General features: G+C 43.7%; 1 protein-coding gene across 7 annotated transcripts in view; it reads left to right on the forward strand.

Moving 5' to 3' along the window:
* hdac4 (histone deacetylase 4) overlaps nucleotides 1-13801 on the forward strand; it is a 234635-nt gene that overhangs the window by 150946 nt on the left and 69888 nt on the right. For all 7 annotated transcript variants that reach the window (XM_042306738.1, XM_042306737.1, XM_042306740.1 and 4 more), the window contains 4 exons: nucleotides 2928-3199; nucleotides 4483-4633; nucleotides 7299-7419; nucleotides 11490-11608. In XM_042306738.1, coding sequence (XP_042162672.1) covers nucleotides 2928-3199; nucleotides 4483-4633; nucleotides 7299-7419; nucleotides 11490-11608 — 663 coding nt within the window. The remainder of the gene's footprint in view (nucleotides 1-2927; nucleotides 3200-4482; nucleotides 4634-7298; nucleotides 7420-11489; nucleotides 11609-13801) is intronic.

Below are 13801 nucleotides of genomic sequence, written 5' to 3' on the forward strand. Positions count from 1 at the left end.
AATATCTACATTGGTCAATCGAATAATGCGTTTTAATGCTGTCAGGAAATACATTTATTTCCTATTACCAAGTCATTTACGGTTTCTATGTCTTTAGTTTGTCATGTGGACCAATTTATTGGTGAATTCTGAAATGCTAATAAAGATTTTTCCATAGGGTTGTGTTTTTAGGGAGTGATATTGGTTCATGTAGAATACATTTCATTTTCTTCTATGTTATTATAGTGTTCTTAACTATGAAAATGTTTATGTTCTTAGCTTTATCACAGTTTTCTCCCCTCTTTACCCCACCCAAGCCACGCTTATCACCCCCTCCCATCCTTTCCCTCCCTTACCCACCCAGGCAAAGTTTATCCCAACCTCCTGTCTTTTCCCACCCTCCCTTCTTCTCAGACACATGTAGCAACATTTATCTAATGTAAAAAACACAATTTCAAAAGTAGAGACTCAGAGCCGGAAAATGGTATACAGCAGTTGAGGAACAATGGAAAAGTCATTCTGCTTTGAAAGTTGATAAAGTTCTAACCCCAATTTTGAGAAAATGGCCCTTGAATGGTTTGGTACACCTACTGGAGAGCTCTTCTTTGTCTACACCCATTCAACATCGTTCACACACTCTTAAGCCTTAGCCCCACCCATCTCTTTAAGGATTCACATTTGAGGCCATGTGCTAGACAGAGTGAGTATGGTGGTTTACTAAACAACCAAAGATTTCAAGACTAAAGCTTGGTTTATACTATGTCTATCGACATGTCTGTAGACAGTTGTCACAGTGACATCATCATTCTATTGTCGTCCGACATCAAGCTTGTTATTGTCGTTATGTAAAAGTATAAACACAGAAACGACAGGCTGGTGGTCCAGAATAGCATAACTGGTGTATTTAACACCATCTGTTTAAAACAATATTTTGGTTCGTTTCTAGCTTGTTAGCGAGCTAACGTTAGGTTAGCTAGTTCAAATAATGCTAGCTAGTTCAAATAAGGATCATATAGCTGACAGCGTTATCATGTTAGCTAATTTGTATTCATTATTACAGGAAAATAAACTCACAACAAGATCATTATTTTAAAGTTAATGGCAAGCTATTTACTAAATCAAAGCAGGGCAACCTACAGGAGAATTTTAGAACTTTTAGAACATGCAGGGCATGTTGTTTTTCACATTGCCATCTCTGATAAACACACACTATATCAACGTGTATTTGTCACATGCACAGGATGCAGAAGGTATAAACGGTACAGTAAAATGGTTACTTGCATAGTGGAGTCTTTTGTTTAGACAATGAACCATAACTGAAAATGACTTTCTTACAGAATTAGAAATGTATAATATCTGAAAATGTAGCTAGCTAGACTATCTTACCCGAATACATGGATGATCGCTTCTCTCTCTCTGTCATGGATGCCATGGTTGCCCTTAGTTTGAAGATGTAATCTGGAGACTGGTGTTTTATAACAGCCTTCTGTGTGTTCTCTTTCGACTCCCTCCGCATATTTGCAATCAAATGACAGAATTTTCTCTATCTCCTTAGCTATCATTCTCTGCTTCCACTGGACATTCCACTGATTTCAAAAATTGTTCTTCCAGAAAATGGAAAGCATCTTTCAAAAAAGCCACGTGAGAGCGGATAACCTACATATACTGAGCAGCTCATGTTATAGACAGAATCGTGCTACATGGCAGACCAATCCGAACTCATCTCTCAGCATGTCCAGCCCATCCATTATCTCAGCCAATCATGGAAGGTTCCTGCCTTTTTCTGTGGCTAAACCAACTAGGCTCGTAATTGAACAATTCTGTATTTACAGATAGTATACACGTTTTTTTATTATGGCACATGAAAGTTTACATGTTCCAGAAGGCATTTCTGCCCAAAAAACGCATTTTGATAAAAATAAATATTTACATTTAAATGCCTCTCCTGTGAAGTAGTGACACGCGAGATACACTTAGTTTCCTGAAAGGAGTCACATATGTCCTCTTTTGTATTGTCTTTTCACTGTCCATGTAGCTCATTGGCATCGGCTACTTCTATCGTTACTTCCTAAAGAGAGACAGTTACTTTGGGACAGTAGAGTTTAGATTTAATAGGGGGAGGGGGAAAGAAGATTTGTCTGTCTATTCTGTTCTCTGCATTGATAAACTCTGTGACCTTTTTGAGGGGGATCTCTTTTGTTAGGCCCTAATCCCCATCCGTACTCTCACTTCAGGCCAGGGCCATTGTAGTCCTGTTCTTTTCCCTTGAACTCGTGGCATTGAGATTAGTGCCCTGCTGTGCGCTGACTCAGTGGAAATGAGTGGGGATCCTTTTAGAGATACATACGGACAGAGAAGCACACACAGAAGCACACGCACGCACACACACACACACACACACAAACACACACACAGACACACACACAGACACGCAAACACACACACAAATACACACCCCCCTCTTGCTCTTCGTGAGCATACTTCACCCTTTCATCTATTCCCAGTCCACACATATGGTGACAATGCTTGAACATACACACATAGTAGTTGCTCTCAGTGGTTTTGTCCTTTTGTTTGCAGCCTTTCGTCACTCCCAACATCACAAAACTCCTATTGTGGTACATTGGCACCACACTCAGCGTGTTGGTTTACCCTAGTGTGTCAAAACTACCATAGTTAAACTAGCATACGTGCCGTGTAGTCCTAGAATGAGGACTCATTAGCCTTTCGGGTGTCTATTCTATGAGTCATTCAATGTCATTGAATGGGCTACTGTAGGACCTGCAACTACTTATGTGCATTAGTCTGTGGCTGTGTGTGTGTGTGAGTGAGTGAGAAAGAGCCTTGGGAAAGACTATCATTTCTCTTTTGATTGAACCCTACATCATAAAGAAACAACAACCATGAAAAATCAGTCAGTAACCCACTCTCTCTCTGCCTCTCCCCAGTCGACGTGAGAGCGGCACTGCCCATGCAGGTGCCCCCGGCCGCCATCCCCATGGACCTGCGCATGGACCAGCCCTTTGGCCTGGCACCGCGACCAGACGACCAGGGCCACCAAGGACAGGTCCCAGGTCTTCGGGAGCAGCAGCTGCAGCAGGAGCTGTTGGCCCTCAAACACAAACAGCAGATCCAGAGACAGCTGCTCATCGCTGAGTTCCAGCGGCAACATGAGCAGCTCTCACGCCAGCATGAGGTCCAGCTACAGGAGCATGTTAAGGTGTGTTTGCCCCCCCTCCCCGACATCCTGCTTTTCCACCTCCCTCCATCCCTCCATCGCCTTTGCTCGAGGGCATTCTGACTCAACAGATTGTCAATGTGCTGTTTTAAGGACAGTGAGAATGGGTGTAGGAGAGGACATGTCTGTACGTGTGTGTGTGTGTGTTGGATGTAACTGGATCCGCCGGTTGTGTTGGGTTGCTTTTCTGATCTCCAGTCCTTGAGAAACTGTGTACTGGCTCATACATGTGTGTGACAACGAGAGAAACATTTCGCTCTGCAAACAGGCCTCAGCTTCAGCCAATGGGAGCGAGGCAACCTAGGCTAAAAATAACTCTGTCTGAAAGCTCCAGTCGACACATCACTAGCTCTGCATTATGCCTTGACAGCTTGCTGACTGTATTCAATTCTGCTCCCTTCCAGTCAACACCCACCTGTGCCACTGTCCATAGTGAGGCTTTTATCATTCAGTCATTTAGGCATTTAGTCTCACTCTTGCTGACTTCTTTCTTGAGAAGAAATTCAAAGAATCTGTTTCCAAGCTATGAAACCTGTAGGGGATACTAGCTGTTGGAATTGAGTGATATGACGTCAGCCATTGGTTTCAAATCAAATACATGCATATTTGCTGTTGAGAGGAAGTGTGTTAGAGTGTGTGTTCAAGTGTGTGTTTTTTGTTTGTCTGATATCACCTTATATAGATCATCTGTGACTGTCTCTCTCCCTTCCTTTCCTCTCCCTCTCCCCATCTCCCTCCCTTTTAGTCTCCCTCTCCCTCCTCCTCTCCCCCCACGTCCCTCCACTCCTCTCTAAAGCATCAGCAAGTGGTTGTACCGCCCTTGTAGTAACGTTGTGGTAACATTGTTGCAGCACCAGCAGGACCTCCTGGCCATGAAACATCAGCAGGTGGTTGTACCGCCCTTGTAGTAACGTTGTGGTAACATTGTTGCAGCACCAGCAGGACCTCCTGGCCCTGAAACCTCAGCAGGTGGTTGTACCGCCCTTGTAGTAATGTTGTGGTAACATTGTTGCAGCACCAGAAGGACCTCCTGGCCCTGAAACATTAGCAGGTGGTTGTACCGCCCTTGTAGTAACGTTGTGGTAACATTGTGTTGCAGCACCAGCAGGACCTCCTGGCCCTGAAGCATCAGCAGGTGGTTGTACCGCCCTTGTAGTAACGTTGTGGTAACATTGTTGCAGCACCAGCAGGACCTCCTGGCCCTGAAGCATCAGCAGGTGGTTGTACCGCCCTTGTAGTAATGTTGTGGTAACATTGTGTTGCAGCACCAGCAGGACCTCCTGGCCCTGAAGCATCAGCAGGAGCTGTTGGAGCACCAGAGGAAGATGGAGAGACACCGCCAAGAGCAGGAGATGGAGAAGCAGCAGAGGGAGCAGAAACTCCTACTGCTCAAGAACAAGGAGCGTGGTCAGGAGAGTGAGTTGCTCAGAAGGACAATTTATATATTGGGGCTAACGTTACATTGTCATATAACGGGGCCAATGCTACAATACTACATCGTGGCCAACTCTATATTATCAAAAAGTGTGGCCAATTCTGCATGATCTCTTTGTGGTTAACACTAGGGATGTGACAAAGGGAGTAAAAAAATGTAACGATTACAATGCAATTTTTATAAATATTTTTTCCCGTTAAAACGATTAGAGCATTTGTGACCGACCGCCTTGATTCAGTCTTATGTAGAAACATCTGAAATTGTTTTTCTTTTACATTGTATAAAAGCAGAGACACAGAGCTACAAAATGGTATATCATTCACTGAATCTGAGGAACAATGTGAAAGTTATTCTGCATTGAAAGGTGATAAACTTGTAATTTCACTTTTGAGAAAATTACCTTTGAATGTTTTGGTTCCAACTGGAGAGCTCATCTTTGTCTACCCCCATTCAGCATTGTTCACACCCTCTTAAGCTTTAGCCCCACTCATCTCTTTTTCCCCCTTTATGATGTTAGTAGTAGTTTTGTGATAACTGCACTGTGATTCAAATTTTATGGAAGTTTTTCAGTTAACGTTCCAATTTTGTTTAAAAGTTTTAACGTTTAAACATTCACACCCCAAGCTGACATTACATTATCACCTTGTGGCTAAATCACATGCTGTGGTTATCTTGTCATGATCATATACCGTGGCCAATGCTACATTATCACATTGTGGCTAAAGAGTATTATCATTGTGGCTAACACTACAGTATCATGGCTGATGATACACCATCATAGTATTAGTGGGACAGTGTTAGCATATTAGCATCAGTGATGGTGCAGTATGAGTGATGAGAGCAGGAGTTGGGTAAATAGCAGTAAATCCTCCTAAAGCTGCCCAGCAATTTTTTTTTTTTTACTTACGTTTTACCCAAGCTCTTGTAAAACACTACAGCACACTCTCCAAAGATGTCATTAAAGCTCCCCAAACGTTCTCCTAACACTAGCTCGGACATTGTGCCAGCTTTGGAACTGCCCTCACCTTGGCTCCCCATAACAGTTTCAGATGTAAATGTCACAACTTTTCAAGCACAAGGAGTCAGGGCAGCCTGACCCAACACCTCACTGCTTCACTATCAGCACCAAAGCAGCCATTTTGGGGAAAACTCAGCCGTATTGGCACCAAGTGTTTCTTGACGACAACATTGCAATTTGTATGTGCTTTGGTGCCAAGATGGCGTCCGTGAAACGTTACACCTCAGACTGTGTTTTCCTGTAATCTGTATATGTATGGCGCTAGGCTTGCATCTAGAGTAACGCTGGATGGTAAACAGCGGGCGCTTTGTTAAGTGCTGCAGTAAATTGCCTCCAAGGCAGTCTCATAAAAGCCTATTTGCCTCATTGGCAAGGCGTACAAATTGAGATGTCAGCACTTAGGTCCCGCAATGGGATTTAAAATGCGTCTATATTAGCAGTCATCATATTCTCCTATGTACCCCCCCGCACAGCTTCACCGCTTGACATGTTAGTCACTTGTTGCCAGCTCTGTCTTCTTTCACTAATTGTGTGTTTCTCTTTGACACTCTTACAGAAGGAAGTACTGTATGCACACACACGCACATAAACACTTCCCTTGCTCTCTCTTTTTACTCTCGGTTATTTTTCTCTCACTCTCTTACCTTTCTTTCCATTTCTCTCTCTCTGTCTCTCTCTCCCTGTGTGGAGGCTCCCCTCAGGGATGTGTTGACTGTGTTGGCGAGGTGGTAATTGAAGAGAGCGCTGTGAAAGAATGCACCTTGCGATGCCTTGTTTGAAGAAGAAAAAAAAGAAAAAATATTTTTGCCAATTTAACTGCCACAGTCTCGGTGGAATTCCCACAAAAGCGTGCATTTTCCTTCTAGGGAAACTCTGTGTAACTCTATGCTCCCACAGACTTCAATTCTGTTCAGTCACTCCTTCAGGCTACAAAGGTCAGCAGGGAAGATCACATCCGTTCTAGTATCTCACTCAGAATGACCCTGTTGTCTCGATTCTGTTCTCTCGTTAGATTCAGTTCCCTATTCATTATTTCGCAACCATGGCCTATTTATTGCCATAACTCCCTTACCTCACTCACTGTATATAGACTTTTTGTTTTATTTTTTCTACTGTATTATTAACTGTATGTTTTGTTTATTCCATGTGTAACTCTGTGTTGCTGAACTGCTATGCTTTATCTTGGCCAGGTCGCAGTTGCAAATGAGAACTTGTTCTCAACTAGCCTACCTGGTTAAATAAGGGTGAAATAAATAAAAATTGAAGTGACAAAGAAAGGTCAACTTCAACTAAATATCATGGGGTCATGCCAAGTTGATATTCGTGGTTGCATATGATTCCATACATAATGTGATATCATAAAGATGTGGTGAAGATCTATCTTCAAGTTGAATCCAAAGCCTGGAGGAACTAGCCTCTTACTACCACACTGATCTTGCGAGTTTAGAGAAAGGATTGAGCTACAGTACAAGGATATCAGCGTAGCGATCAGGCTGGTTCTACAAGGCTAAGGAGGAACCATATCTGTAGCAGGAAACAGAATGTTCCCCCTGGCTGTTTTGACACGAATGACACGTCCTCTAAATGTTGTAGTCCCTAACCCTTGGCTTCTTGATCATCTCTCCCAGGTGCGGTGGCCAGCACGGAGGTCAAGATGCGGCTGCAGGAGTTTGTCCTGAACAAGAAGAAAGCCCTGGCTCAGCGCAGCCTCAACCACTGCATGAACACTGACCCACGCTACTGGTACGGGTGAGTATCATACCCACACCCCACATCCTTACCCAACCATAGGAATTAGCCTTACTTGATTATGGTGGCACCATGCTGATGCCGAAGGATGGCATGCTGTAGATCTTTGTTCTTCATGGACGCTGCACAGTCTTATAACCCAAAATTCACCTCTATCCTCTGTCTACCCCCTATGTGTTTCTGTAGATCTTAACTAATATGATAAGTACAGTGGCGATTTAGCATGTACATCTTGGTGGGGCCAACTCCCCCAAAAATGTTTTATGCATGCCAGCAATGCCACAACACTAAACAATAGATTCATTGTACTATAATTGTGACAAACGATGCCCACAAACTTAGGGCCTACATAAATCTGTCCCAACAGTGGAGTCACAACAGCAGTCCAAACGCCTTACAACTGCTACACCTGGCTATCAACGGATCTTTGTCTGGCAGTGAAACAGTTAATTCAGCTTCATTTACTGCCTTTAAAAAAACATAGCTGATCTGTCTGACTTGCTTTAACAAATGTAGTTTCTACTGACAATTGAGATGTACAAACTATGGCATAAGGGGATGACGAGCGGATAAGAGGCCATCCGTAATTTCGATTAAGAAGTTAATGAGCGCGATAGGACGGACTTAGTCAATATAACTATTTGTTCGATAGGACGAACTTAGTCAATATAACTATTTCTTCAACACTTTTGAAATGTACAGCGACGGAGTTCAGAACATGGGCCATTCTTACAGTATTCTCCTTGTACAGCAAGTCAGAACCGTAGGATAAATAAAGGGGGCCTATAAGCAGACAATGAAAGCTCTTACAATATTCGATGATGACATTCTCTAAAACAGATTATAGGCTACATGTGCACCACCAAGTCAGAAAAGTAGGCTAAATTATGAGAGGAAAATGGACCAAATTAGTAGCACATGGGCTACTAACAGCTTACTACACAACATACACTTAATATTACTTTCTTAGCTACAGTATACATATCTCCCTGGCATGTTACATAATTTATGCAGCAGCATACAATAAATTTTTTGACTCACGTTGTTGTGCTGTGCTCACTTGAACAGGAAGGTGGCGCGGTGGTCCTTCGTGGGCAAATCTTTTCATCAAACCATGTCATCAAAGTTTGTCATTCGCTGGATTTATGGTACTTTCAAGACAACTGGGACCTCTGAAAAAAAAACGTATTTTCCCAGTCAGAGCTTGTTTTCTTCTGAGTTCCCAGTTGTCTTGAACTCACTGAAATCTGAGATTTCCCAGTTCTGAGTTTCCAGTTGTTTTGAAAGCGGAAGAAGTCATGATGGATTGACAGCATGGCCAATGTTGAATGTTTATCCTTTTAAGCCCACTCCGCTAGATAGCAGGCTAGTGATTGCCTTGCAATGCTTGCAGTTAGCTACTGATTCCTTCCAAACCACTCATTGTTGAATTTGCAATTTCACCGAAAGAGCACCGAAACGTTTTGTATAATTTCTCTTCATTTTTTCTGTTCATATGACAAGGTTGGAGAAGGATTTGCTACTTGCTACCTAAGATTTTAAAAGTATAAGTCCAATCAAAGCTACGGTAGATATGAAGTGATTTGACGTCATTTTATCTGTGGACAATGACCTTGAGCCTTCTTGGATGGACACTTCTAATGTAACTCTATGGCAGCACCCAAAGTTAGCTAAACAGTTGGGGCCCTGCCCTGAATGACGGGTCACCACTGGATAAGTATACGCAATATGGTAATAGCTCCATCTTGGATAGGAAACTATATAATTTCGCCATATTGCTTGCAGCTTAAGCAATCCTTCCAGATCTACACAAGTGTACAACGGGTAAGAGCTAAGGGTCTATTTAGGATTGGGTTCTACTGTCTGTGCCACTGACCGAATCTACTATTCAGGACCGAATTCTGACTTGAAATGTGTGCGTGACTTGGGTGCCTTCACCCGAGTTGAATATTTAGTGCTTTTCTCATTAGACTTTTAGTCTATTCTGTATTTTCCTTTTTAACCCATCTACTTGTTTGAATTGAAGTACATTGTTGAAGGAATGAGGTTCTGTACAAAGTAGTGGGCTCCTGTTTGTAGTTTGTGATTGACAGTTTCCTGTCTTTAAGTAGTTGGTGCATTTGAAGAGAGGGAAGAGAAGAGAGGATGCCACCTCTCCGCTCTGTAAATATTTGAACACTACGTTTTTCTCAGGCAAAAGATAAGGTGGTGAATGGGCAACGACAGGAAAGGACTCATTTCCTCTCTCTCTCACTCTCCTTATCTCTTTTGCTCTCTTGTTCTGTCTCCTTCACGCTCTGCCTCCCTCTGCAGTATGTCTATCATGGATTTTGCACCCTATCCTTCTCTCCCTGGTCCCTCACTCCCTCTCTCTCCCCCATTTTTTGTCTTGCTGCCCTCCCCCCTCTTTCTTCATCCATCGGCCATACCTCTCCATCCAAACTCTCTCACCCCTCCCTCCCGCCCTCTCTCCCCTCCTCTCTCTGCTCTCACCTGTCCTCACACAGACGCCTAACCCATCTCCCGGCACCTCGGCTGTCGCCCTCTGATAAGGGGGGAATGAGAGGGGGCACAGAAAGGGCTTTCAGAGGCAACACCTGATGAATATTAACACACCGGCACCTCACTTTTTCTCTCTCTCTCCGTTTCTCTCTCTCTCACTCCCCCTCTTTTCTTCCACTTCCCTCCCTCTTTCTCTCTCTTGCTCTTTCTCTCTCTCAACCTTTCCTCCATGCACTGCTGCACCTTTTCATGAGGCGAGATCTGTGGATTAGGAGATGTAAAAATTACACTCTATTTCTCTCTCTTTCTTTCCTTCACTCTGAGAGTGTGAGTTTTGGGGGTGTTCACAGACTTGTCCCTAACGCATTTGATGTTGTGTGTTTGTGCTGGTTTGTGGTAGGCTTCTGTTTTTCCATAGGTTGATGAGTGTGTTTTTGTGAAAAATTGTTCTCTGCTAGCCACGGCCTAAGTTTTGACACCAGTAGTCATGGTTAAGTCCTTGAGAGGACAGCGTGGAGAAAAGTTTATTTCCCCATTGGTGTCTTCCTTGTCAAAGTTATTTGTAAGTGAGGCTGTGGCTAGTCCAATGAATGGTCAGTGCCATCCAGTGCCGACATCTGATCTTCCCATTAACAACTATGAAGCCCCGCTCATTTTATTGATGAATGACACGTTCTCTATTGATTTAGCTAAGAGATGAATTTCACTTGACGGTTTTACAGGAATTTTACATTATTTTGTTTACTCTTTACTTGTTTGTTACCCATGTACCGTAAAAATCAGCATTCACATAAATCAATAGTAGCCACATAAAATGGAAAACGGACACAGAGACAGACAGGTACACACACTTTTTTAATGGTAGCTTAGGATAGATGGATACTCAGTAACAGACAGACAGGCAGACAGATACCTGATGCCTGTTTCCCCTTCACACAACTGAAGCCACAGCAACTGGCACGGACCATTGTTACCCAGTCAGAGAGACTGGCACAGACAGATGGGCAACATCAGCAGATCTTACACACACTAGCAGGTCCATGCAGCAGTCGTAGCTTTTATGGCTCCATCAGATCTGTTTCAGCTTATTGCCCGATCAGAGCAGGTTTGTTTGCAAACACAGGGTGCCGCACCACTCGGCACGTGCATTGTGGGTAATCTGAGATGGCATGCAAAGTGCCGGGCCATAAATAAAAAGGTCTGCCTGAGAGCAGGTTACGTCTGGTGGGAAGGGAACTGGGAATCCTGTGTTTGTGGTGACGCTCATCTGTGTATGTGTGTGTGACTTTTCAATAATGGCCCCATTGTGCCTTGATGCTTCTTGAAGAGCAGATTTTACGATGACAAGAAATAATTGAACAGCTGAATTTCGATTTTTCAACATCTTATTGCATGTTGATGATTATCCGTCATACTGTGTACAATTGCGAAATGTATTTATCTACAATGGGGAATTATCTTACTTCCAATTACCAGAAGTCCTCTGCCTCAGAAGTCAGGTCGACCTTTGCTCCTTTTGAAGGAGCCAAATGAAATACTGTAAATGTGTATTTGTCTCCCCTCTGTAGGAAGACCCAGCACAGCTCCCTGGATCAGAGCTCCCCTCCCCAGACAGGGATGTCCCCTTACAGCCACGCCATCCTGGGGATGTACGACCCCAAAGACGACTTTCCTCTCCGCAAGACAGGTAGGACTCCTTCACCTGACCCCTGAGCGCTTTTCACTTCGGATTGAACTATCGCTGTTTTTTTTGTGTTGCTTTCACTTGGCTGTGTTTGAATATAAAAAAAAACAATTAAAAAGCTCTTCCCTGTCTAACTTCCTCTTTCCACACTGTAACTCATCTAAAAGTGTGTTCGCTAAAGTCATAGTGGCTAGTTAAAAGCGATATGGTGACAGATCAGCAAGAGGAAATGGGTCCAAAATATTGAGACATAAAAAAATGTACAGTAGACGTAGCCAACTGTGTTACCTTGTGCCAGTTGCCATGGGTGACATAACTGTTGACACCAGTGACGCACTGCAGGCCAATTTCCCCCTAGTTCCCTGCGGCCTTTGCTTCTGGATCATTAGCAGTGTCGTGTGTAGAGCATTGTAGTGTTGGGGCAGATAATATATGACAGTGGGGTAGATTATCAATCCAGGTTACTACTACGTTTCACCTATGATCTTTGACATTCAAGAGCTCATTCGTGACCTTATAAGGAGAGTAATTTCAGCATTTCTGCTGTGTTCCTTTTCTTATTTCCATTCTATATTTATAAAGATTCCCGTTGTTAAGGGGATATATTTTAATTGAAGAAAGACATGGTTCAAGAGTCCAGTAGGGTTTTATATATCATCACCGACAACAGAACACTGTTGACATGAGAATCACAAGAAAACGAAAAGGCTGTACCAGAGTCTGGTACCACAGCAGCACTGGTTGGAGATTTCCTGTTTCAAAGCCTTTGAGAAACTCTTGGTTGTGTAAAACTCAGCGCAGAGTCCCCTGCCTGTATGTGGGGTCTAGGCGGTGATTATTCACTCGGCGTCTGCGCTCGTTTGGCCGCGTCTGTCCCGGCTTGCCCAGCTGGAGATCAAACTCTGTGTGCTCTGGGCCGCCGACAGCCCTGCCGCCCGTGGGGATGTGGACAGGAATGCATTATCCTGCGGGGGTAATCGTTAGTGCTACTAAAACCTGTTTTTCTATTGGACAAACTCAGGTTGGTCGCACCCCTTTCTGTTCCGTTTGCTTCCGTTTTAAGAAACGTTTCGCAACAGAATTGGCGTAAATAAGCACCCCTGGCGACGAGCGGGAACGTCGTGACAGAAACGGGAGCGGGCCAAGGACTGGAAATGTTTTAAGATTAGCTACTGTGTGCCTTGTGCTGTTCACACAGGGAGAACTGCTGTATATCCACATTTGAGGTGCTTTATTTGAATCCACAGATAATTTGAGCACGTAGCAGCTCAGGTACCAGGCTAGTAATATATGTTAGGAATGCATACCATATGCATACTCCACTTATGTCGTCACCCCCCTTTTCCTAATGAAAGTCCATCTGCTCATATCACCGAGTGTAGTCGGGTTGTACTTTACACCCCCTGCCCGTACAGCCCCATCCCGCACACTCTCCAACACTGTCTTCTCCAAACCGCCACCGCAGTCCACACCACCACCTCTCGCGTTTACTGTTTATCATCTCTTTTCTAGCCTTCCATTGAAACCTCATTGCCCTCTGCATGTTATTTAAAAAAAAAAAGTTTTTTATGTCTGCTTTCAGCTGTTATTAAACCACTCACGGGTGAAGACGGCGGCGTGTGTCATTACCGCCTTTTGCGACGCTACTTCTCTCCGCTCTGCCGGCGGAGGCTGCAAACGTTTTGTGCCGTCTTATCGCGTTTCCCGAGGAGGCTTCGTCTGTCTTTAATGTCAGAGGGAAAATGTCACCGTGCTCATCCGTGTCTCCTTCTCTCCCTCGTATCAACCTCGTATCTCTAATATGGAGATTTTACAGTTGGAACGTGGGGAATCTAAAACCCCCCCACCTGTATTTTAAACGTCGTTGCTGGAAGTGTAGGAGGTAATTGATAAGCGATGCCCATGCTAAATAACTAGCTTCTAAGATATACATTGTTTTACTGTAGATACTGTAGATATATTCGACAACAATGAGATATTGGTCATAAAATATGTGTGAACTTATATTCGGATCAAATATCACACAGATAGCGGCCATTTCAGCATATTGAGATGCTAGTTAATCATTTTCAACTGACCCTCAGCGAACAGATTCAAGTTATCAAACCGAAAATCTGGTCTCATGCTCTTTTGTTCAGCGCTGATTTGAAGGTATCACGGACAGGAATAGAAGCTAACGAGGAATAGACAAAGCAC

The sequence above is a fragment of the Oncorhynchus tshawytscha genome, linkage group LG26 (assembly GCF_018296145.1).
Source record: "Oncorhynchus tshawytscha isolate Ot180627B linkage group LG26, Otsh_v2.0, whole genome shotgun sequence".
In the NCBI taxonomy this organism is placed as follows: Eukaryota; Metazoa; Chordata; class Actinopteri; order Salmoniformes; family Salmonidae; genus Oncorhynchus; species Oncorhynchus tshawytscha.